Source organism: Lutjanus erythropterus, chromosome 13 (genome assembly GCF_056507025.1).
Source record: "Lutjanus erythropterus isolate fLutEry1 chromosome 13, fLutEry1.hap2, whole genome shotgun sequence".
NCBI classification, from domain to species: domain Eukaryota; kingdom Metazoa; phylum Chordata; class Actinopteri; order Lutjaniformes; family Lutjanidae; genus Lutjanus; species Lutjanus erythropterus.
Genome location: NC_139329.1, coordinates 16440063 through 16466940, shown reverse-complemented (window position 1 = coordinate 16466940; position 26878 = coordinate 16440063). Strand labels below are relative to the sequence as shown.

Genomic DNA, 26878 nt, shown 5'->3' with positions numbered 1-26878 from the left:
GGTTGTTGGTGCCACAGCCTGGTCCTCAATCCACCTCGCAAGGCCATCCAAAAGATGCACCTAGAAGAAGTGTATTTGTAAAGTAAATTCAGAAGCATAAAATGTCTGTGACCACATAAACCTTTCCACTAAATACATAAACCGCTGTACTGATAATTAATCCAATATCATGATTATTCATTTAATAATTAGATCCAGTTATACTTTAGGTGCAGGTGAAATGACTTAAGTGATGCAAGTCCTCTGGCATGGCAGATGATGACCTCCCTCCTCTACAGTTCCTGTCTGTGTGTGGTGGTTCACACCTCAAGGATCCTGGATACATGTTAAGCTTCTGCTGGGACTTCCAGATCTGGCTCATTCAGGCTGAGTTGATTAGTGGGACTACCTGTCTGCAACCACAACTATTAAATTCTCTCTTTTCCCTGAAGACTTTTTTGGCAGCTATAGCTTATGGAGACTCAAAAAGACGAGCCACCATCACAATTTTAGAAGAAAAGATGCTGAGCCATAGACAGTCTTTGATGCATATTTTAGTTGATGAAATATGAACACTTTTTTGAAATTGGGTGTACAACATACTGCAATAGATTTGAGTTTTGTGCCCAACTCAAACTTTTATAAACTTTCTGCTAACCTTTAGTTGAGATAATTTACTATTCTTTAGATAAATTTATAGTAAAGTGAGTTAAAGAGAAACTAAAAAAAAATTGTTTTTCAAAATTTGGTCACAGTTAACTGTGAACCTGATTTGTTACTATTTTGTTGACTTAAAATTAAATGGTTTATGCTATCATTTTTTAAATGCAACATTTTGAAGTTTCTAAAATTCAAATATTTAAATTTATTTAAAGAAGAAAAGTAAATTATCTCAAAAGATCAGTAGTTGGTACAACTTTTTCAAAACTGAAGAATTTGACTTGGGCTCAGAACTTATGTACTATGTATGTAGTATGTTGGCTTGAAATTTTGAGCTGTCTCAATTTATTAATAGACCTACATCAATGAAACCTGAAAAATATATATAAAAAAATGTTATTCATTTCCATATAATTTTTGCCAAAGTCACAGGGAGCCACTGGAGAGGAGCTGAAAAGTCACATGTGGCTCTGGAGCCTCGGGTTGCAGACCCCTGGGCTAAGGCAACACATGAGTGTGGCATACAACTGATGAGAGTCAATGGTGTAACCCACAGCAAACCTCTGCATGAAGTGCCATATGTCTAACCAGATGGTCATCTGCTCCTACTCTTCAAACATCCTTCTCAGAAGTGTTGCCACAGCTATTTCAGTCAGATCAGACCAAAACATTTGCTTGCTGTGCACATAGACATGATTACCTGTCCAGATAGCAGTGCTGCAGCTGTGTCCTGCAAGCTTTCAGGCCACTTTTTTTTTTGTTGTTGACTCCACCTGACAATATTGTGAAATGATGGTTGCCTTGATCTCATCTGGCCTTTGCATGACGTCTTGACCATAAATCTGCATCAGCCACCGGTGCTTAGGAACAGTAAGCATAGCCAGTGCAGCTTCAAATGTCATCCATCAACTCATCACCTCTTCCTTACAAGATCCCCACTAAGTGCGGAAAGCACCAACAGCCAGTCCCTTGCTGGATCACAGTGCCATGCACCTTTTTGTTTTGTGCCACACTTCAAGCTCTAAAGCCAGTCTAATTTGACAGGCTGTCTTACAGTGTTTTTGGGGAGGGGGGTTTGCCTGCCTGCAAGTGAAATTTAGGCCTATTTTGCCCTGTCTCCAGGATTACCTGCCCATCAGCATCTTACCAAGCCTCCACCCAGCTCTCAACTCTCACCCTCAGTCAAGCCTCTACCTGTATTCTTCCCACTCACCTTACCCTTAAGCCAGCCAGTTTTCTTAAAGACTTGTTTTTGGCTTACTTATCTATTGTGTGCATTTTTGCTCAGCCTTTAAACACAGAACAGTTGTGTGTTACCATTACACAACACAGGCTTGCACAACGAAATGAAAAATTTAGTCATTGCATGCTACACACACCTAGAACATACAGGAAATAAAATACAGAATAGCATAACATGTCAAATAAATAATTTATTTTTTATACATATACACCCATTAAATAATTATGTAGTGCAGATATATGCACATACATAATTACAGAATTGGGGAAATTTGTTTTCACAGTGTGTACACACACAAACAATTAATGAACATCAAGCAAACTAACACAAAACATAGCCACAAGAAACACAATACAGTCACAAGAACAGTGTTATTGCTACAGTTTGTTGAGGGCCATGATGGTACAGAGTTACTGTAGGGTCACCAGATTATTTTAGAGAATAAATAATTTTGTTGCAAACAGCATTAGAAGAGAGCCAGAAAGAAGCTCTCACTGACAGCCACCCCTTAATAAAATTCAATATAAAGGACAAGCATTCAAAAATATATAAAAATACAGCTGGTCTCAAGAAATGTAGCAGCCACTTTTATTACTTAAGTTATTGTGTACATTTGTGTTTCTTATTAAGCAGTGCAGTGGGTATATTATTTATATTTAAGTAGTAATATTTTTACAGCATCATTGAGTTACTTGTAAATTATTATTTCATTGTCATTTGCAGTGTTTAAGTGGAGTATTCCCTTGTTTTTGTAGGGACAGGTATGAGTGATACACACAGAGAGTGCCTCGTGCTTAACAGGGAAGAGATGTTGCTGTACCCCTAAGTTGGAGTGTGTTAGTACTTTCGTGCCATGTTGGTGAAAATTAAACGAGAGACAGAAAGAAATATTGTGGCCCGCTTATTACCTACAGCCTGGAAGAACTGGGAAACACCAACAGTCAAGAAAAGAGGGTTAAAAAACAAACAAACCATGTTCTGAGCAAACACAAACTAAAAGTAACATTTTATTTTTGTAACATAAAATAGCTCAGTTCAGCAACCATGATGGGAAATGGGCTGTATTTTAGACTGGGGGATGTTTTTTTACGCCTGTATCCGGAGTAGATGGTATTTAGTGTGCTTGTGAGAGTCAAATTTGTCTGTGCATATGAGTTCTAACTGGACAGACACACCCATACCAAAACCAATCAATCAATCAATATATACTCACCCCTGTGCTGATGTGAGGATGGGTGAAGATCTCCAGTTCACAAAACACTCCCGGAGCTTCAGCGGAAAACAGTGTTGGAGCCAAATCCTGTACAATTGAAGTGAATGGTGACCAGTTTTAAAATGTAAAAAAAAAACACACACACACTAAAACCCCCACAAAATGTCTCCATACTGCTCCTGTGGTGTAATTCAAGTGTCCATAAGCCACAACATTAAAATTTGACCCAAAAAGACGCCATTTACACCATATTTTTAGCCTAAATGTCAACCTTAGCCTCTCAGACCTGATCCACGTGCACACGCCTGAAGCGGGTACACAAACTCTCGCCCAAGCGGCGCGACTGCAGCAAAGAAATGATGTTCCTTTTCTATGTCGAAGTCCTCGGACATTTTCTTCTTTGTTGAAAGTTTCCGAAGTTAACTGTACGCAAAACAAGTCACTATTTCTGAGCAGACCTCTCTCTGTTGTCTGAGTCGCTTCCAGGTTGCATGTAAACGCAGATGTGAAGGTATCGCGAGATTTCGTATTTCTCGTGTCGCGCCGCTTGCGCGGATCAGGTCTGAGAGGCTACAGTTGACATTTAGGGTAAAAAATATGGTGTAAATGGCGTCTTTTTGGGTCAAATTTTAATGTCACGGCTTATGGACACTTGAATTACACCACACCAGCAGTATGGAGACACTTTGTGTTTCTTTGTGTTCTTTTTTTACATTTTAAAAGTGGGCGTCATTCACTTCAATTGTACTGGATTTCAGCATAGGGTTAAGTAGATATTGAGTGAAATTAAATTTTTTGTTTAACTATCGCTTTAACTAAGTAGTCATTATATCCACATTGCTGAAAGCGATAATCATCCCTACAAAACTATTGCAACAGCGAAATTGAGTTATTGGGTAAAAACATTTGATGTTGTCCATATCGCCCAGCCCTAGAGTATATTATTTTTAAAATGTGCATATTGATATACATTGTGTATTGCAGAATAAACTTAAAATATGGAGATATTATTTATAAGCCATACCACCCAGCCCTGTTCCTGTACAGGAGAAGCAGAGGGTGTGACAGAGTGCTCTGAGTATCTGCATAGCAGAAAGACGTGTTTTTTAACAACATGCATAATAACATATAGTCATGTTTTACTCGTATTATGGTTTTTTGTGTTTTTCTGGTCAGGTGCAGTTGGTGGTTTGATCAACTACAGTTCCCAAGAGCTCCTGTATCTGTGTGGCTCATGGGGGATGATCTGTCATGCAAATAAAATATTTGTACTTTTATCTTGAGTAAAATGCTAGTGTACCAAAATACCAGTTTGTACCCAATTTAATGACGTCAAGGTGCTTTTTTTAAAGCTAGAATACAGACAAAGTCCAATCTCGCGTTTATGTTTTTCAGACAGGCAAGTGAAAAAGTGCTTTGAGCCATGGTGACCACTGGGACAGGGAGGTTAGGAGGGTGAAAAGTCTCATTTCAGTTGCTCACCTGTCGCTGTGGTGTAAAACCTAGTGGTTTACGGTGGTAATATGATACTGGGTGCGGCAACACCTCTGCGAAGTTATAAAAGGAGGGTTCTTTGCGGTTTCCCAGCATTGTGTGAAATCCTCATACAGGCAAACATGAAGTTCCGAGCGAAACAAGCTTCACTGATTCTGGCGTCTGTTTTTTTCCTCTGTGCTGCTGCAGACCTGCAGGGTAAGTAGGAGAAAATAATCTGAATTACAACACTGACCTACCCGAGCTACAGTAACGCATTTTTAAAATGCATCTCTCATCTTACTGAACCCTCCGCTGGCTTGGTGTGTCGCCTTTGCTTCTGACATTTGATCGAAGTTACCTCTGACCTACAAAGCGTACAGAAGAGGGTGATTGGGTCCACAGGTGAAAGGTATATCTCCTTAACAGCCAATCAGTGGGCGACTTAGAGTGATTAAGGCCAATCTTTTCCTCTGCTGAACTCATGCTGATGCAGTATAACACGCATATCAGAATTGATTGTGCTTGTTTAAAGAAAATATACTCATTGTGGTGTAAAATTTCCAAAATGGAGCAATGTGATGCATCCTCTTTTTCACTTCCCCCCCTTTTACAACCTTGGTCTGTTTTAGTTTTAGCCATAATTTCTATTGTGATAAAATTGTATTCTCCTACTTAAGTGTGGAGATTAGATCAGCACGTTACAAAGGAGTCATTGTATTAAACTGTTTTCAGTAAACCCTGCGCTCAATTTAGTAAAATTATTTGAACCACGGTGTTGTGTTGAGATAGGTTATTAACACACTCAGGATGTATGACACAATCTGGACTGGATTACATAAATGCCCCAGTAGGTGACAGTTGAACCAGGGTGTAGTTGTTGAACCATGTGTTTGAATAGGTGGGTGGGAGTGTTTTTCCAAGAGAGATTTACAGCATCAATAATGTATTTTACAACTATTTAAAAAAAAATGTACCATAATGTTATTTGTAGAGCTCCCACTAACACTCGTTTTCATTGATTACTGTGAAATACTGTATATTTAAGGTACTAATTAAGTCATAAAATGACCATGATTTCTTTTGTCTGCAATTTAATTTTATTTACTTTACATAGAGTTAAAATGAATGCCAGATGTTTTCTGAATGAGTGTCTGTTTATCAGTCATAAAAAGTCATTTATCTTTGAGAAGGAATAGATCTTTATAACTGTTAAATTGAGCAATATGGTAATGGAGTCGAGTCGAATTGACTAACACTATTGAAATCAAATGGATAGCTCTTATATTATGTAACACTTGTCAGTTTCAACATAAATCACAACCAGATGACCAACCAGATAATCTGGAGATTGTATTTGTGTGAAGTGGAAATTGAATGGATAAATTCTGATGTGCCACATTATGATTCTGACTGATTCCAAATATCCTGACAGCACCTGAAGTCCACACAAAGCTCGGCAGCCTGAGAGGTCAGCATGTGAGTGTAAAGGGAAAGGAGACCGGGGTCCATGCCTACTTGGGTATCCCGTTTGCCAAGCCACCTGTAGGCCCTGCTTTGAGACTGGCTCCACCTCAGCCTGTAGAGGGGTGGGAAGGAGTGAGGGACGCCATCCAGCAGCCACCCATGTAAGGGCAAAGCATTCATGTGCTTTAGTCACTGCACTTGAAGAAAATATCTCCAGTGCTCAATGATAAAGTATTTCTCTTTTCAGATGTATTCAGTACAGAGAGCTTCTCATAGATATGATGGAAAAACTCTGGACTGGCTTGTTAGCATCTCTCCCAGACATTTCAGAAGACTGCCTTTACCTCAACATTTACGCTCCTGCAAACAGAGCTCCCAATGCCAAGCTCCCAGTAAGAATTTTTTTGCTGCAGTTTTGGAGTGGTGCTGCTCAGTTATTGAGATTCAGCTCTGGATAGTGTTCTTAGAGAAGTTGGCTTGATTGCTTAAGAATCCATAATGTTTGGAGAAGCAGAGAGGGGCACCAGCATGGAAGCTAAGCAATGTACTACTGTGAGCAGGGTCAGCAACAACAGGTATTTTAGCTACTTAAAATAAAGCTCTACCCAAAAAAAGCCAATATCACTTAAAGTGTACACTATATTTAGAATATTTTCACTGGTTTGGTTTGCTGTCAGACAGCGTTTTTGGATGGGAAACCTCTGTTATATAAGCCAAATATCACTCATTCCAAACCAACCAAATTCTGTTGGCAAAATCAGTCATTTAAACTTGCAGAACACATGAGTTGCTGGTCAATTGCTGCCTCAATCTGTTAGTTTGTTTATGATATTGTGTGACTGTGGTGAATCTGAACTATCTTTCTTAATCACTGAAGTGATGCAATAACACAAAGATTGACCAGCAACTCCCATGTTCTGTGAAGTAAAATGGTTGATTTGTTTGGTTTGATTTGGAGAGGGCAATACTTGGCTTTTATAACAGCAGTTTCCTTTCAGAAAAGGCTGTTAATTTGCAAAGTAAAGGAGTGAAAATATTCATGATGTTGATTTTCTTTTTAAGGGAGACCTTTTTTAAATGGTGTTAATCCCGTTTTTTGCTGACCCTGTCCGGAGCAGTTCATTGCTTAGCTTCTGTGCTTGTGCCCCTGTCTGCTTCACCAAACTGAGGGCGTGCCAATCACTATCTATTGTAGGTAATATACTGACTATTAATAAGTACCTCATAAAAGCCCTCACTAAATAAGCTGAAGTATCACTTTAAATTCTTTGTTTAGTTGAATGTAGTCTCACTGATGTTCTCGTGAACTCAGTTAGAATAAAGTAAAAATGTCCTTCTATCTTACCAGGTCATGGTTTGGATCCATGGTGGAGGGTTCACTTCAGGGTCAGCTTCAATGTATGATGGCTCCGCCCTGGCTGCATACCAGGATGTGGTTGTGGTTGTGATTCAGTACCGCTTGGGACTTCTAGGATTTCTCAGGTAAAAAGATTTCCCAAGCACAGTTAGAGTTAACATATACTATGATTATGTTTAAGTACTTTTCAGCTGATCTGTGCCACATGAATGACCCCCAGGGGTAAAAGTAGCCTGGCAGACTCTAATTTTATGCTCTATCCAGCACCGGAGATGAACACATGTCAGGAAACTTTGGTCTGCTGGACCAGGTCCAAGCTCTGAGGTGGGTCCAGGAGCACATTCACAACTTTGGAGGAAACCCAGATTTAGTCACCATATTTGGGGAGTCTGCTGGTGGAGTGAGCGTATCCCTCCTGGTAAGGATCAGTCTGCAGACAAAAGCACAGTTGTATTACTGAAAAGTAGTGTTGTAAAAAATATCAATATATATCAATGCTGAATATTTTAAATGCTTTCAATGCTCAGTTTTTGTAGTATCAATACATGAGTACCAGTTGCACTTTCTTGCTCTTTGTTCTTTCTGACAGCGACTTGACACACACCACTGCACTGCCTCCTCTCCTTTGCTCACAGTGTTTTCTTCTTCTCATCACTTGTCTCATTTTCTATATCTGTTGTCATGGTACAGCCTTGTTGTATTTATCTTTTGATAAAAATATAATATTGAGGTAGTTTCTCCCCGTGGTGTTGAATTTTCAAAGTGTTGTGTTGAAATTAGAAAATTCAGTGTCATGATAACACTACTGCAAAGTTACTGTTCTCCACAAAACTTTAAAAACTTTGTGTCTCTTGAATCAACAGCTTCTCTCGCCACTAACTGACGGCCTGTTTCACCATGCCATTGCTGAGAGTGGCACTGCTGCAATGGATGTACTCGTTGTAAATGATCCTCTACCAACGACGCAGGTGGATTGTCAGTGTGTTTATTTTTGTGTGTGAACTTCCTTCAGTGCACAGCATTGAGAATATCATATCATTGTTTTTCTTGTCCTCAGGTGGTGGCAAATGTATCTGGCTGTAGTTCAGAAAGCACAGAGAAGATCGCTGATTGCATGAAAAACCTTGATATTAATGCTATTGAAACTATTGGGAAGGTGAGATATTGTATACATATTTGAAGTAGACTGACTTGATGGGATTTTTTTTGTGGATCCATTCTTATGTTGTCTTTATCTCATTTTTTTTTACACATTTATACTTCCAAGGATGTAAATTTGAGATTTCCCATAAATGTTGATGGACTCTTCCTGACAAAACCTGTGGATGAGCTGTTCCGTGAACACCAACTTCTTCCTGTCCCATTCATGACTGGCATTAATGATGATGAAGGAGGCTGGCTACTTCCTAGTGTAAGTGTGAATGACAAGTATTGATTCCCAAATAAATTTATCTGAAATGTTAATTCCAGCTCCATCTTTCTTTAGTTCTTTGCTCGTACCAACTGGACAGAGGGAATGGATCGGGAGGACGTCATTAACATTATGTCCATGTTCTACCCTGATGTAAGACGGACACTGCCCGACATTACAATATTACTGTTTCATCATGTTCAAACTTCTCTGACAGATGTGTTGCTCATTTTCTCAAGCCCAAAGATGCAATCGTCAGAGATTTGGTGGTAGAGGAATATATTGGAACTGGTGAAGATCGTGTGAAAAATAGAGATGGGTTCACTGAGTTGCTTGGAGATAAGCTTTTCACCATTCCAGCCATTCAGGCCGCTAATGCCCACAGAGGTAGTTTATTTACACATGACTATGAAAATCATGAACATTTCAGAACCATTACTTAAAGGGATAGTTTAGATAATTTAATGTGGGGTTGTATGAAGTGTTAAACCATAGTCGGTGCTGTTCAGTAGATGGTTGACACGGGCTCAGTTTAGAGAAGCAGAGAGGAGTACCAGCACAGAAGCAATAAACTGCTGTGGACATGGTCAGCAAAAAAAGGTATTTTAGCCACTTAAAAAAGCTCCAGCCAAAAAAACAAAGGATGCAGGAGTTGCTGGTTTACCACTGTTGCAATCTTTTAGTTTGTTTGTGTTGTTCTGCAGGTTCAGTGAATTCGAACTAACCTTTTAAGACCCCAAAGTCACACAGTAACTAGAAACAAACTAACTGATTGAGGCAGTGGCAGACCAGCAACTCCAGTGTTCTGTGTGGTAAAATTACTGATTTTGCCGATGGAATCTGGTTGGCTTGGAGGAAACCAGATGTTTAGTTTATATATTTATATATATTATATATTTGGTGGTTTCCCGTCAGAAAAAGTTGTCTGATGGCAAAATAAAGCAGTGAAATAGTCTAAATGGCTTTAGCACACATGTCCCTCTCTGCATCTCCCAACTGGGTGCATACCAACGGCCATCTACTATGGCTAATTCACTGACTATCGATAAATAACTCATACAACCCCACTTCAAATAATCCGAATCATCCCTTTAATATTTACTGTCACACACATTCATAAACAACGTAATATCACATTAATTTGTCAACTACTAGATGCAGGTGCCCCTGTCTACCTGTATGAGTACCAGTATGCTCCCAGCTTCCTGAAGGAGAAAAGGCCAAGCTTTGTTGGGTGTGACCATGGAGATGAAATTTTTACAGTATTAGGATTCTGCTTCACAACTATTCATGTCACATTAGCTGGTAAGTAAAATATAAAAATTACTATTTCAATAGACCAGAGATCTGGATGTGTTTTACCAGAATATCATTATTTTAGATAAGTGCCATGAAGACGAGCTGCTGTTCACCAAAACCGTAATGAGCTACTGGGGCAACTTTGCTCGCACAGGGTAGGAATGAAAGGAATTAAATCTATTTCTAATTCATAATACACATTTAGATAAGACAAACATGGTCATAACGTGTGTGTGTGTGTGTGTGTGTGTGTGTGTGTGTGTGTGTGTGTGTGTGTGTGTGTGTGTGTGTGTGTGTGTGTGTGTGTGTGTGTGTGTGTGTGTGTGCGCATGTGCGTGTGTGTGCATTTAGGTCTCCTAATGGGGCCGGTCTTGCCCACTGGCCAAAGTATGGAGCAGAAGAAGAATATATGAAAATTGATTTAGAGGAACAGGCATCTGGTCAACACTTGAAGAAAAACCGATTTGTCTTCCTGACGCAGACCCTCCTGGAGAAGACCCAACAACGTACAGAGAAGGACCACAGCGAGCTGTAGAACAATCACTTCACAATCACCTTTCTCCAGTCCATTTTTTTTTATTCATGACATTTTTAACCACAAATCAGACATACTGTGAAATCAGTGTTAAACTAATGTGTTATTAATATTTTAACAAATGTAACTGTTTCTGGAGCCTATGCAAAGCACCATAGATTGTATGAGATTTGGAAAGAATAGACATTTTTTAGGGTTCATTTAACAGAACCTATTTCATCAACAGGGTACCTGAAATACACAAATGCAATGTGATTAAAATGTTGATAACCACTGAGTACATAGAACAAATCTGATAACATTTGCTTTTTGTAATATATTTTTTTTAAATTGTAAAGAGACTGTGGACACCTGGTACTATCAAAATGTATTGTCAGAGGATTTTGCAGTCTCACAGTTGAACTTAAAGGGTTGCATGTGTTGTGGCAGTATGGTGTTTTAAAACTTTTTACAGCCACTGTGAATATTGAACATCAGTTTGAATCCAAGTGGACATGGGAAAGATGAGGACCAGTTCCATTTGAGAGCTGATTGTAAATCTGATGTATCAGAATCTGAGTTTATCACTTTCTTTTATCAGTGTCTGCCTGTTTTTCTGACAGTTGCACATTGCAAAATAATGACAGCAAGCTCATATCTACACTGGTCGAAACTTGAAACAAGAAGGAGTCATGGCAGAGAGCCTTTTAACCACTGTTTCTACAAGTGTTCAGAACCAAGAGATGATATAACAGTTGCACTGATGCTGGAAACATTTGTAGGTCCACGTTAGTCCAGACAGAATACGGGTGCAAAATCAATAAGTCAATCTATAATGGCTTTGGTATCAATAAAATCCTATCCTTAAATCCAAGCCAGATAACGTCAGGGAAAAGAAAATCTTAAGGTGCAAAAAGAAATATGTGGTAGAAGGGCATCAAAGTCATGGAACATCCCTAGCGTGTTGTTCCACACATTTAATATCTTTTATGATCTCCATTTAAATTTAAAATAAAAATCTGCTGAAGCTGTTGTGTGAAATGTTGTACCATTATGTTTTGTTTTGTTTGTTTGTATTGTATGTATTTGACTCAGTATTGTCCAACGATTCCATTCTTCATTCACATACAAAAACAAAAGGAAAAAATTAGGAACACACACACACACACACACACTAGCCACTGGTGTGAAACTATCAACAGGGGTAACCAGATCCAGGTGTATAACCCGATTTTTTCTAAAGTCCAGCACTGAATTTCAATGTAGTATTTTCAAGTTTGATAAGTGCTTGGTTTTTGGATAAAGAGCTTCAAACTGCTTGAAATTTTAATTGCATTACTTTCAGAAACTTAGCTGTTTTGTTAAATTTGTCACTATTCTGTAGAATTGTATCACAAAACATTATTTATAAATTATATGTCATTTACTGTGGGTAAAAAGTGCTTAAATTTGACTTTGGAAATCCCGTATGGAGTGAACATGAGTCACTTAAGACAAAAACTTATACAGATAGCAGTACTATGTTTGTTTGCTGTATGGGGTTAATAGAGGATTGTTGCGTGAAGTCCTTCAAGTCACATTACAATACAGACAAAATTCAAGTGGCACTTCAACAAGACACTAGTGAAGGGAGATAATCATTTTAGGGGATTTTTGAATACAGCTTGCTTCTATTTCAGGGGTGGGATAAAAAGAAGAAATGAACAGATTTGACAAAAATCTTATTTTCAGTTTTGTATTTTTTTTTTATTACTGAGAAGAGCGCTTAAGCTGAAAAGCTCCCTGAAGTCTGATATGAGCAGTTCAATAGGTCAAACTTATTTCTTTTGCACAAAATCAGGTGTATGGCATTGAAAATAGTACAAAGCAACCTTGTTTGAAGGCAAATCATTCAAATAGCTGGGTACAGAGGGCTTACAGATGAGAGAACGGATAACGCAAATGTCAGAAATTTCAGAGGAAAACAATAAAATGTAATAAAATTAAGCTGATGATGCTTTAGCAGACATTTCTTCTTTTCTTTTTTTTTACAATTGTTAGTAAAGCTGCAGTCTGATAGAAAAGTGCTGGCCAGTGGTTTTGAATGATTCACTATACTGCCCAGAAAAGTGCACTTGGAGTAGGAAAGCTACTGGGCATCACCATCAGGCCGTAATGAGACACACAGACACTTACTTGGTACTTTGAGATGCACTTTGAGCTGTTAGTTTGTATCATGTTCAGCTAGCCTGGTCTCAGGTTGGAAATTAATTGGAAAACTGGAGCTTTGCAGGTATAAAGCCAGGCAAACATCACGTCAGCCATTTAAACAAACAACCAATGCAATACATTTCAAAGTTTCTGTTTCAGATCATAATTATATAAGCACATAAACTGTATAATTTTGATTAAATCCAGCTTATGTATAGGTTATGTCATTCTATTGCAGTACAATACATCTTTCCAACTTACATAATATTATGTCAGGTGAGGTGACATTGATCGTATGTTTGATGTAGGACCATGAGCCAAAGCATATCACTGAAAAAGATATCGCTGAAGTTCAAAGGGCAAAAACATGTCAGTCGGCCCAAGACCGGCTGATGTAGCTACAGTATTTGATAAGACAGCAAATCCTCCCGTCAATGATTAGAAAGTTGCAAAACTTGCTCAGTATTTCTATTGGACAAATTATTAAAATGAGTTAAACTTTATACAATTTTGTTACACACATGAATACTTTTGTCCTGTTTTTCACTGACGTGGCAAAGAGAAAAACACCTGAGATGCTGTCTTTTTTTTTTTTTTTTAAATTCTGATGTCTCTAAAGAAAGAAAAAGAACTGAAAAGCAAAGCATGCTGCTTAATGAAAATAAAATTCATGTCTGGATAATGGTTATGAGTAAAATGCGATTAGAGCTAAATAAAAAGCAGCATGCAGTTCAATATGTTGGCCACTAAAATCAGTATAATACTATATATTAGAATACATTGGACACCTTTATCTTCTTCAAGCACTACCAAGTACAGACATGGTTTTAGAATCAGAGGCACGTACAGTTTGATTCATAATAAGTGGTTATGAAATATCATTCCTTTTCTCCTGCAGGGAATAAATAAATAAATAAAAATACGTAATCTGACCTGTTATCATGCTGCACGGGAGGATTAAGGTCATACTGAAGTGAGGTGAAACAGTGACTGGGGGGGCTGCCAGAGTGCTTGGGGTGAGATAACTAGCTTAATTAGACGGTAAAACACAATGTTTGTGAAACAGATATAGAGAACCTAGACAGTTATGGTCATGAGCTATTGTTATAGTAACGTTGTCAGCGGAGGACAGAGGTGATTCGTGTGTGATGGTTGTTATTATGCGTTGTGGGAGGAGACTTTTGGGATGATGGATCAGGATGTCCAGGACTGCATGTTCCGCAGCATGGCCTCAAATCGCTCCATGTTTGGGGCGTGAGCATGGGCTAGGTGGTCCGTGAGGCGACTGTACAGACTGAAAGACTTCAACTCCAGCCAGATGAAACCAAAACGGTCCTGATCAAACAGCACAAAGAGCCCCGGGGTGCGTTCTGGACTTGTGAAGCCGTGCCCAGCGATGAGGCCTGTCCCATAGAAGCTGAAATGGGAGAACATGAATTAATCAATATTTTGATGGAAATCATTATCAATGTTCTAGCAAATAGTGAGTAATGACAATAACATCAGGTGGTTAGGACTGCAGTATTTTGCTTTAACTATTAATAATTCAGAATTAAAAGGGATGTAAAAATATATATTGAAAATTGCACTAAAACTAAAATAACAATCTCGCAGTTGTATGCCTCCGCCAACCAGACAAACTGTAGTTTACATCCATGTCTCTATAATATACGCAGTGAAGATTTTTAAGGAATTTAATAAAAGGTACAGACAAGTACATAGGACTGATAGAGAGATTTAAGTGTTTTTGCAGAACATTATGATGTAACAGTGAAACGGACCTTTTGGATATAAAACATCATCACATCATCATTTTGTCCCATTAGATATTTTACTATCATTCTTTATCTATTTTTTTATTATCATCTACCATGATATGACACGGTTTATTATTTTATTATTTTTAATGAAAGGACTGCTACTGAAAGCTGCATTATTTTTGTTTCGCTATTGCAGATACATAATTCAAAACATTCATATCCTTTTTTTGAACATGCTTAGGTCATGATTGGCTCTTACTTATTTTATTAATGAGAGTAAGCAGAGGTGCTTTAAATTCAAATGAAAAACAAATTTTAAACAAACAAAAAACACAGTATGCATTAGATTTATTATTTAATAAAGGAAATTTTTCATGTTGCCAATTTTCTTCTGCTTTTTTTATATCGCTATAAATATTGTATCATGGAATTTTTTTATCCTGGTATTATTGTACATTGTGTTTTTGGTATTGTTCCATCCCTAATAATAACTGCTGAATATTATTAATGCAGATTAATTTACTTACAATCTGAATGAAATAGATCTGCATCACAAGTGTCCAAATCTTCAAAGTGAAAAATACATTTTCAATTTGTATTTATGAATCCTATCAGAAGTGTTTCTTTAAGTGAAATCAGTGTGTTTTCTTTTACGCCGATAATATCATCACAGCATGCAACCAAATAAAAATAAATAATGTTATGTATTTATATTCTCACAGGTTTCAAGAGCGTAGTCAGAGGAATGACTGCATTACAGTCAAACAATTCACCTCTATTTAATGCACCAGAACGTCATTCACCTATTTGCACAATACTGTTTAATTAATTGTGGAAGCCAGAGTCACCATAATCATTTCTATAGGATAAATTATATATCTTTATAAATAAAGGATGAATTCTACAGTATTACAGATGTTCAGCTAACATTGAACATGCATAACGACAGTCAGTCCTTATAGACTGATAGGAGTTTAGCCTGTTGAACTTTCAACAACAATAACAACGTATAGGGACACTGTGTCCAACATGGCTGTTAATGGGTCAAAGTCACCTACAATCAATCCACCTGTACACTGTGGAATGTATACTGTATGCATTTTCCACGCCCCTCCTAGTAAAGTCCTTACCATTGCCTGCAGGTGCGAGGGTACACCTCGTTGCGAGCTGTTACCCCCAGGGGTAGGACGAAGGGCTGGGCTTCGGGGGGATTGGTGGTGGCGGTGCTGCTGCTGCTGCTGGGGCCAGGCTGGCAGCTGTCTGAACAGGCACCATGGTCTGCCCCCCCGCCTTCCGCTGCACTGGCACTACCACAGGCACCCCCTGCTGCGCCTCTGACTGTGGCAGAAGTGCCCTTAGACTGTTGTTCTGCTTCTCTCTGTACTTCCTCGTGTACCCCCAGTACCAGCCGGGACAGCTCCTCTATGTTGCGCTGTTGCTCCAAGTCTGGGAGGACCACAGGCCGGCTCAGGTCAACATCCAGAGTGAGCTGTCCTGCAGGAACATTGGGGTCTCCCTGCAGGAGGGAGTAAAGTTACAAGCTGCACTGCTAGCAGATGAATCTGTTCAGTCAATGTTTATGTGATAATGTTCCATTCAAAGGCACTTAGTTGTGTAGGAGTGCCTGTGAAAAGCCTGAGTGATGATTACATCAAGAATTTTGGCTGAATAGTTTCTTGTTTGAGAGGAGGAGGATAGTCTAGTGGGCATTTACAGGATATTAGATGACTCACAGAAAAGCAGTCTTTCTGTAAAAAATCACGTGTTAGAACAGAACAGAATTGAATAGAATAGAATAGTGCTTACTTTATTACTGGGCTGACATGCATGCGATCAGTTTCTGTGAGTTAAAAAACTTTGTTTCTTGTTAACAGGACAGTTTGGAGTATTTGATGTGGAGATGTATGAGGTATTTATCAACAGTTAGTGTATTGTATACAGTAGATGGAGGTACACCCCGTTTAGAGAAGCAGAGAGGAGTACCAGCATGGAAGCTAAGCAATAAACTGCTGCAGACAGGGTCAGCAATAAAAGGTATTTTTAGCCACTTAAGTGAATGCTATATTTGGAATATTTTCACCACTTTCTGATGAGAAACAACTGTCTCACAAACCAAACATCACTCTCCAAACCAACCAAACTCTATAGGCAGAAACAGTTATTTTACCTCACAGAACACAGGAGTTGCTGGTCTGTCACTGCCTCTATACGTTTTTTGAGTTATTGTGCGACTTTTGTGTTTTAAAAGGATAGTTCTGATTCAGCAAAGTCACAAAAACACAAACAGACTAACCGATCGACACCGCAGGAGGCCAGCAGCTCAAGTGTTCTGCAAAGTAAAATTACTGATTTTGTCTATAGAGTTAGGCTTATATAGCACTGTGCAGTGGTTTTCCATCAGAAAGGCTGTTTCACAGCAAAGTAAACTGGTGAAAATATTCACATCATATATAATTATAAATATATTGTACACTTAAACTTTTTTCAAGTGGCTTAAATACATTTTGTTGCTGACCCAGTCCTTAGCAGTACAGTGCTTAGCTTCCATAGTGGCGACCCTCTGTGTTTCTCCTGAGACTGGCATCTACTGGACCTAACACTGAATATCAACAAGTACCCCATACAACCATACATTAAATAATCCAAACTTTAAAGACAGGAACAGCCTCTGATAATGATTATTTACTAACTTACAGTAAGCTTGGTAGCTCTTGCAGAGTTCTCATGGAAACTGAGCATGACGATCTCCAAGCCGTGACTGCCGTAGGTGCCTTTGAAGAGACCCGGCTGCAGCAGGTCAGAGGGCATCGCAGGAGGAAGGTAGATCCTCCGGTATGTCAAGCAGTTACTGTCAAGAGACAGATGATGAACGACACCACTTTTTACCTGGGCCTCTGCCAAGGCCAGAGCTACATGTATAAGTTATACATTAATCCACAGGAGAAAACAGAACCATATCTCAAGATAACAAGCTATTATTTTCTTTGCTCTTTAACTTATAAGAGCTACCGTTACACTCATTAACCCTCTTTACTCCAGCTCCAGAGAAAGCGTGATGAAAGGAAGAGACTCGTACTCGTATTGACTTGTATAAATGAACTTCATCAGGATGAGCTCCTGCATGTGCTCATGGAAAATTTCTTCCAGTGTCCGCCCCCATTCTTCCTCCAACCATGTCCTGAACTCCTACATACAGACACGCAAATTACAGAACACCAACACAACGGTCTTTAAATTTCAACATGATAAATGTACAGTGTGTGGCCTTTAAAAACATGCAAGATAAGTGAATATACAACAGGTTTCATGTGGTAGCAGTTATCTGATTAGACCCACCTCCTGTCGGCCCCCTGGCATTCGGTGATGATCAGTCTGGTTACATTTTGTGGAAAATTCATCCTTCTTCACAGTCTAAAAATAACACAATATGACACATATTAAAGGATGACCTACTTTTCTTAGTTTCTGACCTCAAATTAAAATATTCTTTGATGCACAGAGAAGCTTTTGGTCTGTGTCAGTTGTGTACCTGTATGTCTCCTTTGTGGGGGCCCTTGTGTCCATACATACACTCCACAGTGGCTTTTTTGCTCTCCCACATGTGGATTCGGAAGAGTGGTCGTCTTCTCATGGGATCCTCCACACGGGGGTCATGAGGTGGCAAATACATCCAGCCAATGATGAAGAGCCCATCCACCTAAATGAATGACACTTTTAGGATGGGCTGCACCAACAAGGATTCATTTTTAAACCCGATTAAATTATGGTTTAACTTTACATTACATTGCACTAAACTTTTAAACATAGTTAAAATTAAGAAAGATTAAATCAAACCCCCGATTAACTCTCAATTTAATTTGTATTCTACTCATAGATGAAATGTATTTCTGTTGCACCAAAACTTTGAACTCCATTAAGCTGAGCTTAACTTTAAATCTGAATTTACTCATTGAAACCTAGTTTTCCAAAACTCTGATTAAAACTAATCTTAGGTTAAATTAGTATGTATTAAAGGGACCCAGTCTTAATTTATAAGCCACAGGTTTCCTGCCAAAGCTGCTGAAAATTGCTGATTCATACATTGAAAGACTTTTTGTTGTTGTTTCACAGAAGAGGTCAACAAATTGTTCCCCATCTTAATGCAAATGTCTTGATTGAGAAACAATACTTACCACAACATTGAGCAATCCACCATAAGGCCCGATGTCAGGCTGCCACAAGCCCAAGATATGTCTGTATGGGTGAAGCACTGCAACACAAGAACACAACATCACAACATACCGATCAGTTTCTGCAGCCCTACACTCATCTTTTACTATGAGCTACACTGTGCATGGTTAAAAACACAAGCGGAGACATCAAAACCCTAATTCTCAGCCATTTGTTTAATGTCTGTTAGGATGGAGTCTGAGATGTAAACCCAAAGGGAAGAAAGTGTAAACTGGCCACATTCCTGTCAGCCAGTTTAAACAATACACAGCACACCAAATTATCTGGCCTCCCATTTCACACTTAACATGAAGGCAAACCGTGCTGAGGAGAATTATTAACACATTTATCATTCACGCAGGATGCATAAACACTGCTGCAATTTGCTAACAAATTAGATCGATAATAGTCCCACTCACACACACCCTCATGCTGCAGACTTCCACACTGCGGCCCATGTACATACAGTGCGTGTAAACGTCTCTATAGTCCATGTGCTCGTAGTCCGGGAGGAGTTTCATAAAGCGCCCAGACTTCACCCGTGGGTTGACACCTGGACAGGCACAACACAGGCATGTGTAGAGCAGCCACCAGGACCAAGGCGGGCTCAGGCCAACGCAGCCGTCTACAGTTTATGCAGCAATGTGCCAAAATAATCTACTCGGGTGCCACCACTTTGTCTTGCATGTTTTGTGGCAGCTGGAATTTGAAAATGCAAAATAAGTTCTAGATCTCTGCTGGTAAACAAATAAAACTGCAAGTGGAACTGCAAGTGGAACAGACCACATTCATATCTAAAAAGCAATTGGCTGTTTCCCATTTGCTGCAAGTCACAGTCTGCATTAGGGAGCTCTATCTGGACACAAACACACAGCAATAAATGATGATTTAATTGTGAAGTGACCCGATGGAGTATGAATGAACCAAATACTAATTTAAATTAAATACAGAGGGACGTGAGAGCGGTTTATTCAGCAGTCAAACTCACGTTTAACATAAAGGTCCCGGCTGGATACTCCTCCCACTTCCATCTTCCTCAGATCATCCTTCATACCAAACTCTGTACAGAGAAAACATTCATTATTATTATTGTTTATTGCAGGAAAATACATCTATATTAGTGGTAATGGAAATGCTTATGCAGTCAGTCAGATTTTTAAACACTGCAATTGAATATCTCAGTATTTATCTAATTCATAATGTGAATCACGGTGTTATACATTATCACAGTGAAACACTGAACGATAGTGAAAGTCAGATCGACTCTGACTATTGTTGTTATTCAAAGATGAAAGCAGCTGAACAGGAAGTTTGCACAGCGGCCTACGAGACTGACAGCACACACTGTGACTTGCTCACGTCTGATTCACAAGATGTCTTAAACACACAGCCAGCCTGAGGCACAAGTGAACTTAGCAGCTATTTAGAGCTACAGCAGCGACCACAAGAACCTCCAAAAAGGACATTTCAATGTTGAGTCTCTTAGAGAGCCCGGTTCTTTGTCTTTACTTTCACTGCCTTCTTCTATCTCGACAAATTTGAAAATGAGGGCCTGTCTGAAACGTCTTTACAAGGTTTAAATAAAGAACAACAAGTTTAATTCTTTGATTTCATTCAGTGATTTTATTAGAACTTAACTGTTGTTCCACAGCACACATACAAGCAGTTTCCTATCTTACTTTAAAAGCCTGGTATGCTGGTTGTTGTGTAATTTTTCAGGACATAGCAATCCTAAGGCCACTACTTCTGTTTACAGTTTGCACTTCTCTCACTCCCTGATTCTGTTACAGAGCAAAAGTGAGACCTTGAAATCCCCCAAATTTCCTCCCAGCTAACCACTCATGTTACCGTAACTAATGTTTATTTATTTATCAGTCAATCTACTAAGTATTCTTCCACTTAAAAGAGTAGTCATTTAATCTTAAAAATGACAATGACATGAAAACAAATGACAAAATGCCCATTACACAAGCCTGAAACTGATGAAAGTGAACAAATTACAAATTAAGCTAACAAATATTTTGTATTTTTCTTAATAACCAACTTTAGATATGGCTGGGCAATATAACGAGATTTAATTTGTCTATCCATACTTTTCATATATCTAGGTGTGGTAGGTTATTGTTGGCAATGTTGAACATCAGTGATCAGAGCTAATTTGTGGCGACATCTGATCTTTGGCTAATTTATGTATTAAGAAATCAGCAATATCAAAACATATCTTTAAAAAAAATAGTTTTATTAATGCTACCACCACTCCATTTTGTTTCCAACTCAACATTATCATTGTTGCTCTGTGTGTGATATTATTTGCCTCAATCCTGAAATGTCTTAATCCAGTTTCAACCATGTAAAGCACTCGGTACGTTTGCTCTAAAAAGTGCTCTATGAATTAAGTTTAGTTTTTATGAACAACTTTTTACTTGATTTGCCAGAAAGGTTATTATATCACGATGTATATTATGATAAAAAAAAAATATATATATATATATATATATGAAATACTAGGGGGGAAATTTGCTTTTTTTTTTATTTTGCATTTGACTTTTGACTCAAAACACTGAAAAGAAAGCTGACTTTTCAGTATTTTCAGTATTATTTCAGTATTTATAGCAATAACAATAATGATACTACAACTACTATTGCCACTGCTACTACTAATAATAACAATAACTGATCTTCCTCTTCTGATTTATTTTTTCTTATGCCTGGCATTTGCATATTGCAAATTGCACATGTGCACATGCATATGCACACAGACCCATTTGTTGTACATAGCATATCTTTTCTATTAGATTATTATTTGATTCTAATTTTATCTTATTTTTATTCTTTTTAGTACACTTTCTCCTTGCGCTACTATTTCCCCCTTGTGCTATTTGATGTACTATACTTTATGCTAATCTTTATACTCTTCTGTAAAAATTGCATATGCCATAACAGAAGATTTTATCTTTGATTGCCCACTCTTATTTTTAAAAATTCATTGATGATCAATAAAAACTTAATTTGTTTCTAAATTACTTGTCTCAAAACACCAACAATGAAATAAGAGAGTATCAGGCACTGTGTCTTTATATTTTGCATACTATCTGAATGTAATTATGCACGTTATGAGACATATTTGTTGCCATAGTGCAGTCCCCTGACTAACAACATGTGTTGCATATATTGCACCAGACCCCCAGAGGGCCAGGTCCGGCCCTGCATCAACAGTCTTATCAGCTGCTGCACAGAATGGCTGACATGGGCCTAATAACCGTGAGAGGCCTCGGTCTGTTTCTTTCCAGCAGTGACAAAGGACGCAGGGGTTAACGTTTTTTTTTTTTTTTTTCCTTCACGGTTCCCGTACAGATCGATAGAAATGCTTTTACAGGGAAGACATTATTGAGGAAACCACGTCTGTGCACAAATAACCTGCCTCTATGAGAATGAGTCTCCTATAGTCTGATGTTAATATGTGACTCAACGCTTCATCCAGCACCTAATAATAATCTCCGGGCCTGTATTTACCTTCCATGCACCGCCTCCTCCAGATGATTTCAGTGTTGAGGATTTGTTTGAATTTCTTGCAGACGAGTGCAACATTTGGTAGAGCTGTTCCCGGTAGCAGGGAGAATATTTCCACTAATAGCTCCGGCGGTAAATCCGATAATGACTGCGGGTGTGGAGGTCCGGTGCTTGTGCCTATTCTGTTGACATGACCGCTGCAGCCATATTCACCAGCGTCACTCGGCCCTGCAGTGGCGACGCTCTCCGGGCCTCCTCCTCCTCCTGCAGCTGCTCCGCCGCCGCCGCCGCTGCAGCCGACGTCGCCTTGCTTCTGGCCCACGATCCGCTCCTCTTCCTCCTCGTCCATGTCGGAATCGCTGCCCTGATCTTGCTGGTTTTGCCGCTGCCGCCTCCTGCACCTCCGCGACTGACCCACTCCGCAGAGCCTGGCACAAACAGCCATCCGTAGTCACCAAACAGGCAACATTACATCACTACAACACATCTATCAGCTGCAGCAGTCTGGACTGGTTCATCTCCTCCTGTCCCAGTGAGCATGGGCAGAAACGTCTCTTACGACGTCACGGGGGTGCACGTACAGAGCGTCACAACCTCACACCACCTCTGCTTTCGTTCTTACCACAGGCATGAATGCACAGCGTTACACAGTGTGTAACAATCAATCAATCAAAAGTATAGGTATTCACTGTAGACTAAAATGATCGTTGTACTATTACAGAAGTTTTTATATGATTACTGCTGCACTAATGTGTATGTTGCATTTTACTTCTTTACACGTTGAAGATTGAGCTCATTTGAATACTTTACATACTGCATGGGGAGTTAAATCCAGCATGGCGTCTTATTCTGTCAGATCATCATATGGTTGGAGCGTTACTGTCCCGTGAAAACTGCAAATCTTTAAAAAGTCATGCGTTCAGAAAACCTGTTTTCAGATTTGAAATATTACCTTTAATGTTCAAAATCACCTTAATTTCAAAATACGTGGGTTTTCCCTCAATATGAAGGGGAAAATTGTATCTGAAATGTAGTAACTTGTAGGCAATATTATTTGCCTCTAAGATGCAGTGTTGGGCAAGTTGCTCAAAAAGTGTTACAAGTCACTTTTTATTTATTACTCCTTTAAAAAGTAATTATTCGTATCACTATATTACTTCTGTACCTTCACGGCGGCCTTTTTGCGCTTCAAAGTTTAACTGCTGATCCAGTGAACTGTTAACACCCAGGAAACTTTTGTTGTTAGCTGTCCAGATTGTAGTAGTAGCCAAAACAAACTCAGTGTACAACACTTCTGTCTGTTAGGTGTATGCCTCTCCCCCTCCCCCTCTTCCTCCATTCTTTGTTTAGTTGGTTGGCCACTGATGAGATGACTTGCCCTAACCTGCCACATGTACATGTCATTGTAAGAGCCTGCAGAGGTCAAAAAGTTACTTACTAAGAGTTATTTGAATTAGTAGCTGTAATATTATTACCTGTATGGCATGTGCAATCCCTTACATTGCATACTACTGGGTAAAGTAACATATTAGAGTAATATATTACTGTTCATTAGGTTGCTGAAGGGTCCAGAGGTCAAACATGTCATGCACATGTTCTTGCAAAATGTTCCCAGTGAGGTCAAAGGTGGCCCTCAGTTGGAAGAGGACAGACAATCAGTGGTGGAAGAGGCACAACACAAATAATTTGCTTAAATACAAAATAGCAATGTAACACTGATATGCTCTACTACAAGTAAAAGTCCTGAATTCAAAGTGTAAAAAAGTAAACATACATATGTATATCAAACTGTACTTAATGATAAAACTCATCACTTCACTCCTGTCAGATTGTTTGATAATTATTTCAGTATTTGCACTGGGAGACAATATTCACACAGCAGCTATTCAGCCAGTTACAGCCACACCTCTGCTTTTGCTTCAATGAGCCAGAGAGTTTCTGTTGAAAACGGGATATTTATGAGTGGGTTTAATACAGGACTCTCCCCTGAGAGACTGGGGTTCTAGGCCAGACTCGGGAGACTAGGGTTTAAGTCCCATATGAAACTAGAGGTCAGAGTTGACATTTAATTTGTATTATTTCAAGTTTTATTTTTCAGTTTACAGTCACAGTCACATGATTACAACAATGCAGTTTTTTTGTTTGTTTGTTTTTTTCGCTATTTGACATTAGAAATTACCTTATTTTTAGGAGGCTTGATAACACTGGTGGAGAATTTCGATTGTTTTTGGTTTTCAGTCGAGAGGATGGCTTAATTTTCAATCAGTTTTAACAGATGTTTTCATAGATAGGCTAATTCCTTTTTCCCACAATTTGCTCATTCTGAAAGAGAAATGTAAGCTGCTGGCTTCCTCTGTTATCAAGGTGTGTTGAAATGACTCGGTAACAGAGGTAACATTTACCTAAAAGAATAATTTCACATTAGATTAGGCATATATGGGACTCCCTCACCTCACCCGACCGGATTCGAGTCCAGCCCGGGGGCCTCTGCCGCACGTCATCGCCGCGCTCTCCCCCCTTTCCTGTCTCTTAAGATTAAATAAAATAGATTCGTTGTACCAAGGGAAATTTGTCTTGAATACAAACACACAATATCTGCTATTAAAAGATACAAAAAGACGATGCATACACAGAGCTATTATTAGTCACTCATCGTAGTTTACATACCATGAACGCTAAGTACAGCAGCATAGTATAGAATCGTCATAAAATCATAGTTAAAATAGAATAGAATATATCTAGAATGTTTGTAAAATAAAAGATATTAAATAATATAGGGGTTAGGCTTTGGCTGGTTTGCCATTTAGGACTTTGATGGTCACCGGGACAAGGAAGTTCTTAAGGCGATTGACCCTGCACTGCGTCTTCTTGAGGGAAGAAGCTGGTTCTAATTGAGGTAAAAGACCTGAAAACGTAACTTTAAAAAGATTATACTGAGTTAAATTTAGATACGGACAAACTACATAAGTTGATTGGGAAGTCTTATGAAAAAAAGAATTTCGAGCCAGCCAGGAGTCGAACCTAGAATCTTCTGATCCGTAGTCAGACGCGTTATCCATTGCGCCACTGGCCCGAGATAGCGCACTACTCGATCACGTGACTATATAAAGGACTATTTCACCTATTTATCATATGAAATGATTACAACGTTGGAAAAACAAAATATACAAATTATGTTAGCTTACTAATACGCGGTAGTTACCCATACGTCCCCAACGTTACATTGTACCAATCATTTTGAACAATTAAACACATTAAGTCCAGAAATGAAATGAAACAAGCTCGAACTAGTTAATTTAAGAGTCACCATCTGCTGGACGACTGCAAGAAGTACAAGATAGAAATCTGTACTCAACTCATATAATCGAAATTTAGATTTAAAGCATCTCTCCACTAATTAAATACACGAATATACTTTAAATATGCCTTTTTTTAAAAAAAAATAAAGTACAAGATATAAATCTGTACTCAAGTAAATATAATGGATCTGTATTCAACTAATACAATGTAAACTTATATTTAAAACTAATTAAATGCATAAATATATTTTAAATATACCTTATTGTTATTATTATTATTTTTTAGATATACCTGTATTTATCCACATGTGCAGTGTGATACCACTATGCTCATACAGTACATACTGCCCATATACTGTAGATATAAAGTAAATATATTGTTGTCCCTAAGCCACTTGCATAATTTTACATTTAATATATATATTTTTAAGAGTTTGTTATTTAGTCAGCACTGTGCACACTTTTATTTAATCAACATATTTCACATCCTACACATAGCACTTTTAGTGGACATACTTGAACGATTTGCAATAAGGATTACATTGCAGCCTGTTTCGTGGCTGACAGCTGCAGCAGTCTCGTTCAGTACTCTACCAGTTTAAAAATTGTTGTCCTCATTTATTTACTCTTTATGAGTATTATTATTTTTATTTATTTATTATTTATATCTGGGGTTGTTTATGCTGCTCGGATTTGTTGTTAGGTGTGTTTAAAATGATACAATTTATTATTTGAAGAGGTTGAACAAAGCTGGGAAAAACGGCAGGCAGTAAAAACATTAAGATGGCGCGTTGGCGCCACCAAGTGGTCAAGCACTCGCGTTACAGCTGCTGGAGAAATTCCGGTCTTCCAGTCAACAACTAGTGGGTCTTTACGTTTTTCTACTAAATTGTATCTCTTAACTAGCAATTATGCGAATACAGTGTTATGCTATTAAATAATTTTAACTTGTACTGAAACATGTGTCTTCTTATTCCAGGCATGTCATTGTGCAATGGAATATTATTTTGACAAGAATAATAAATAATGTAATGGAGGATACAGTGTCAAACGTGGCAACCCCGAAGCAAAACAGGAAGTGTGCGTTGGCGGGAAATTCGTTGCATATTATGAAAGGGTTACCAAAGAGACGCTCAGAGAGTGGCTTTACCTTTCCCACGAAGTTGTTCACTTAATTAAAATGAGTATCCGATGTCGATCAAATTGAACATTTAGTTACAGTAACAACAAGCTTGCTGAGGTTGACAACAAACGGGGATTTCTCGCTACAGTATCCCTGTTTACCAGCCAGTTG

General features: G+C 38.6%; 2 protein-coding genes and 1 non-coding gene across 4 annotated transcripts; 1 reads left to right on the top strand and 2 right to left on the bottom strand.

Annotated features, from left to right (window-relative positions):
- The first annotated feature begins 4562 nt into the window (after positions 1 to 4562).
- ces2b (carboxylesterase 2b) lies at positions 4563 to 11422 on the top strand. The gene is made up of 13 exons (XM_084734756.1): positions 4563 to 4787; positions 6004 to 6196; positions 6283 to 6427; positions 7384 to 7517; positions 7657 to 7810; positions 8256 to 8360; positions 8450 to 8548; positions 8660 to 8803; positions 8879 to 8956; positions 9043 to 9190; positions 9959 to 10108; positions 10185 to 10257; positions 10454 to 11422. The coding sequence occupies exons 1-13, from the start codon at positions 4619 to 4621 to the stop codon at positions 10635 to 10637; spliced, it is 1776 nt and encodes a 591-aa protein (XP_084590882.1). The 5' UTR covers positions 4563 to 4618; the 3' UTR covers positions 10638 to 11422.
- An 886-nt stretch (positions 11423 to 12308) lies between these two features.
- Positions 12309 to 22831, bottom strand: fbxo31 (F-box protein 31). Of its 2 annotated transcripts, XM_084734434.1 has the most exons (10): positions 22289 to 22831; positions 19764 to 19835; positions 19242 to 19328; positions 18739 to 18815; positions 18096 to 18263; positions 17903 to 17977; positions 17643 to 17752; positions 17261 to 17414; positions 15697 to 16082; positions 12309 to 14223 (listed from the first exon to the last, which is right to left on the bottom strand). In XM_084734434.1, exons 1-10 carry the CDS (start codon positions 22728 to 22730, stop codon positions 14001 to 14003), a joined length of 1794 nt encoding a protein of 597 aa, XP_084590560.1. In that variant the 5' UTR covers positions 22731 to 22831; the 3' UTR covers positions 12309 to 14000. The 2 variants fall into 2 exon arrangements, with proteins under 2 accessions (XP_084590560.1, XP_084590562.1); XM_084734436.1 differs by lacking the exon at positions 19242 to 19328 and having other exon boundaries at positions 22289 to 22829.
- A 2454-nt stretch (positions 22832 to 25285) lies between these two features.
- trnar-acg (transfer RNA arginine (anticodon ACG)) lies at positions 25286 to 25358 on the bottom strand. The gene has a single exon. It is a non-coding gene; the product is annotated as a tRNA-Arg (tRNA).
- Positions 25359 to 26878: the final 1520 nt, after the last annotated feature.

Excerpts from the sequence above, each read along its gene's own strand:
- ces2b (XM_084734756.1), top strand. The coding sequence starts at position 4,619 with ATGATACTGGGTGCGGCAACACCTCTGCGAAGTTATAAAAGGAGGGTT. Across the intron at positions 4,788-6,003 it reads TGCTGCTGCAGACCTGCAGG|CACCTGAAGTCCACACAAAG; the intron begins GTAAGTAGGAGA and ends ATATCCTGACAG. Across the intron at positions 8,361-8,449 it reads ATCCTCTACCAACGACGCAG|GTGGTGGCAAATGTATCTGG; the intron begins GTGGATTGTCAG and ends TCTTGTCCTCAG.
- fbxo31 (XM_084734434.1), bottom strand. The coding sequence starts at position 22,730 with ATGGCTGTTTGTGCCAGGCTCTGCGGAGTGGGTCAGTCGCGGAGGTGC. Across the intron at positions 18,264-18,738 it reads GTGGATTGCTCAATGTTGTG|GTGGATGGGCTCTTCATCAT; the intron begins GTAAGTATTGTT and ends TCATTCATTTAG. Across the intron at positions 16,083-17,260 it reads CAAGAGCTACCAAGCTTACT|GGAGACCCCAATGTTCCTGC; the intron begins GTAAGTTAGTAA and ends TCCCTCCTGCAG.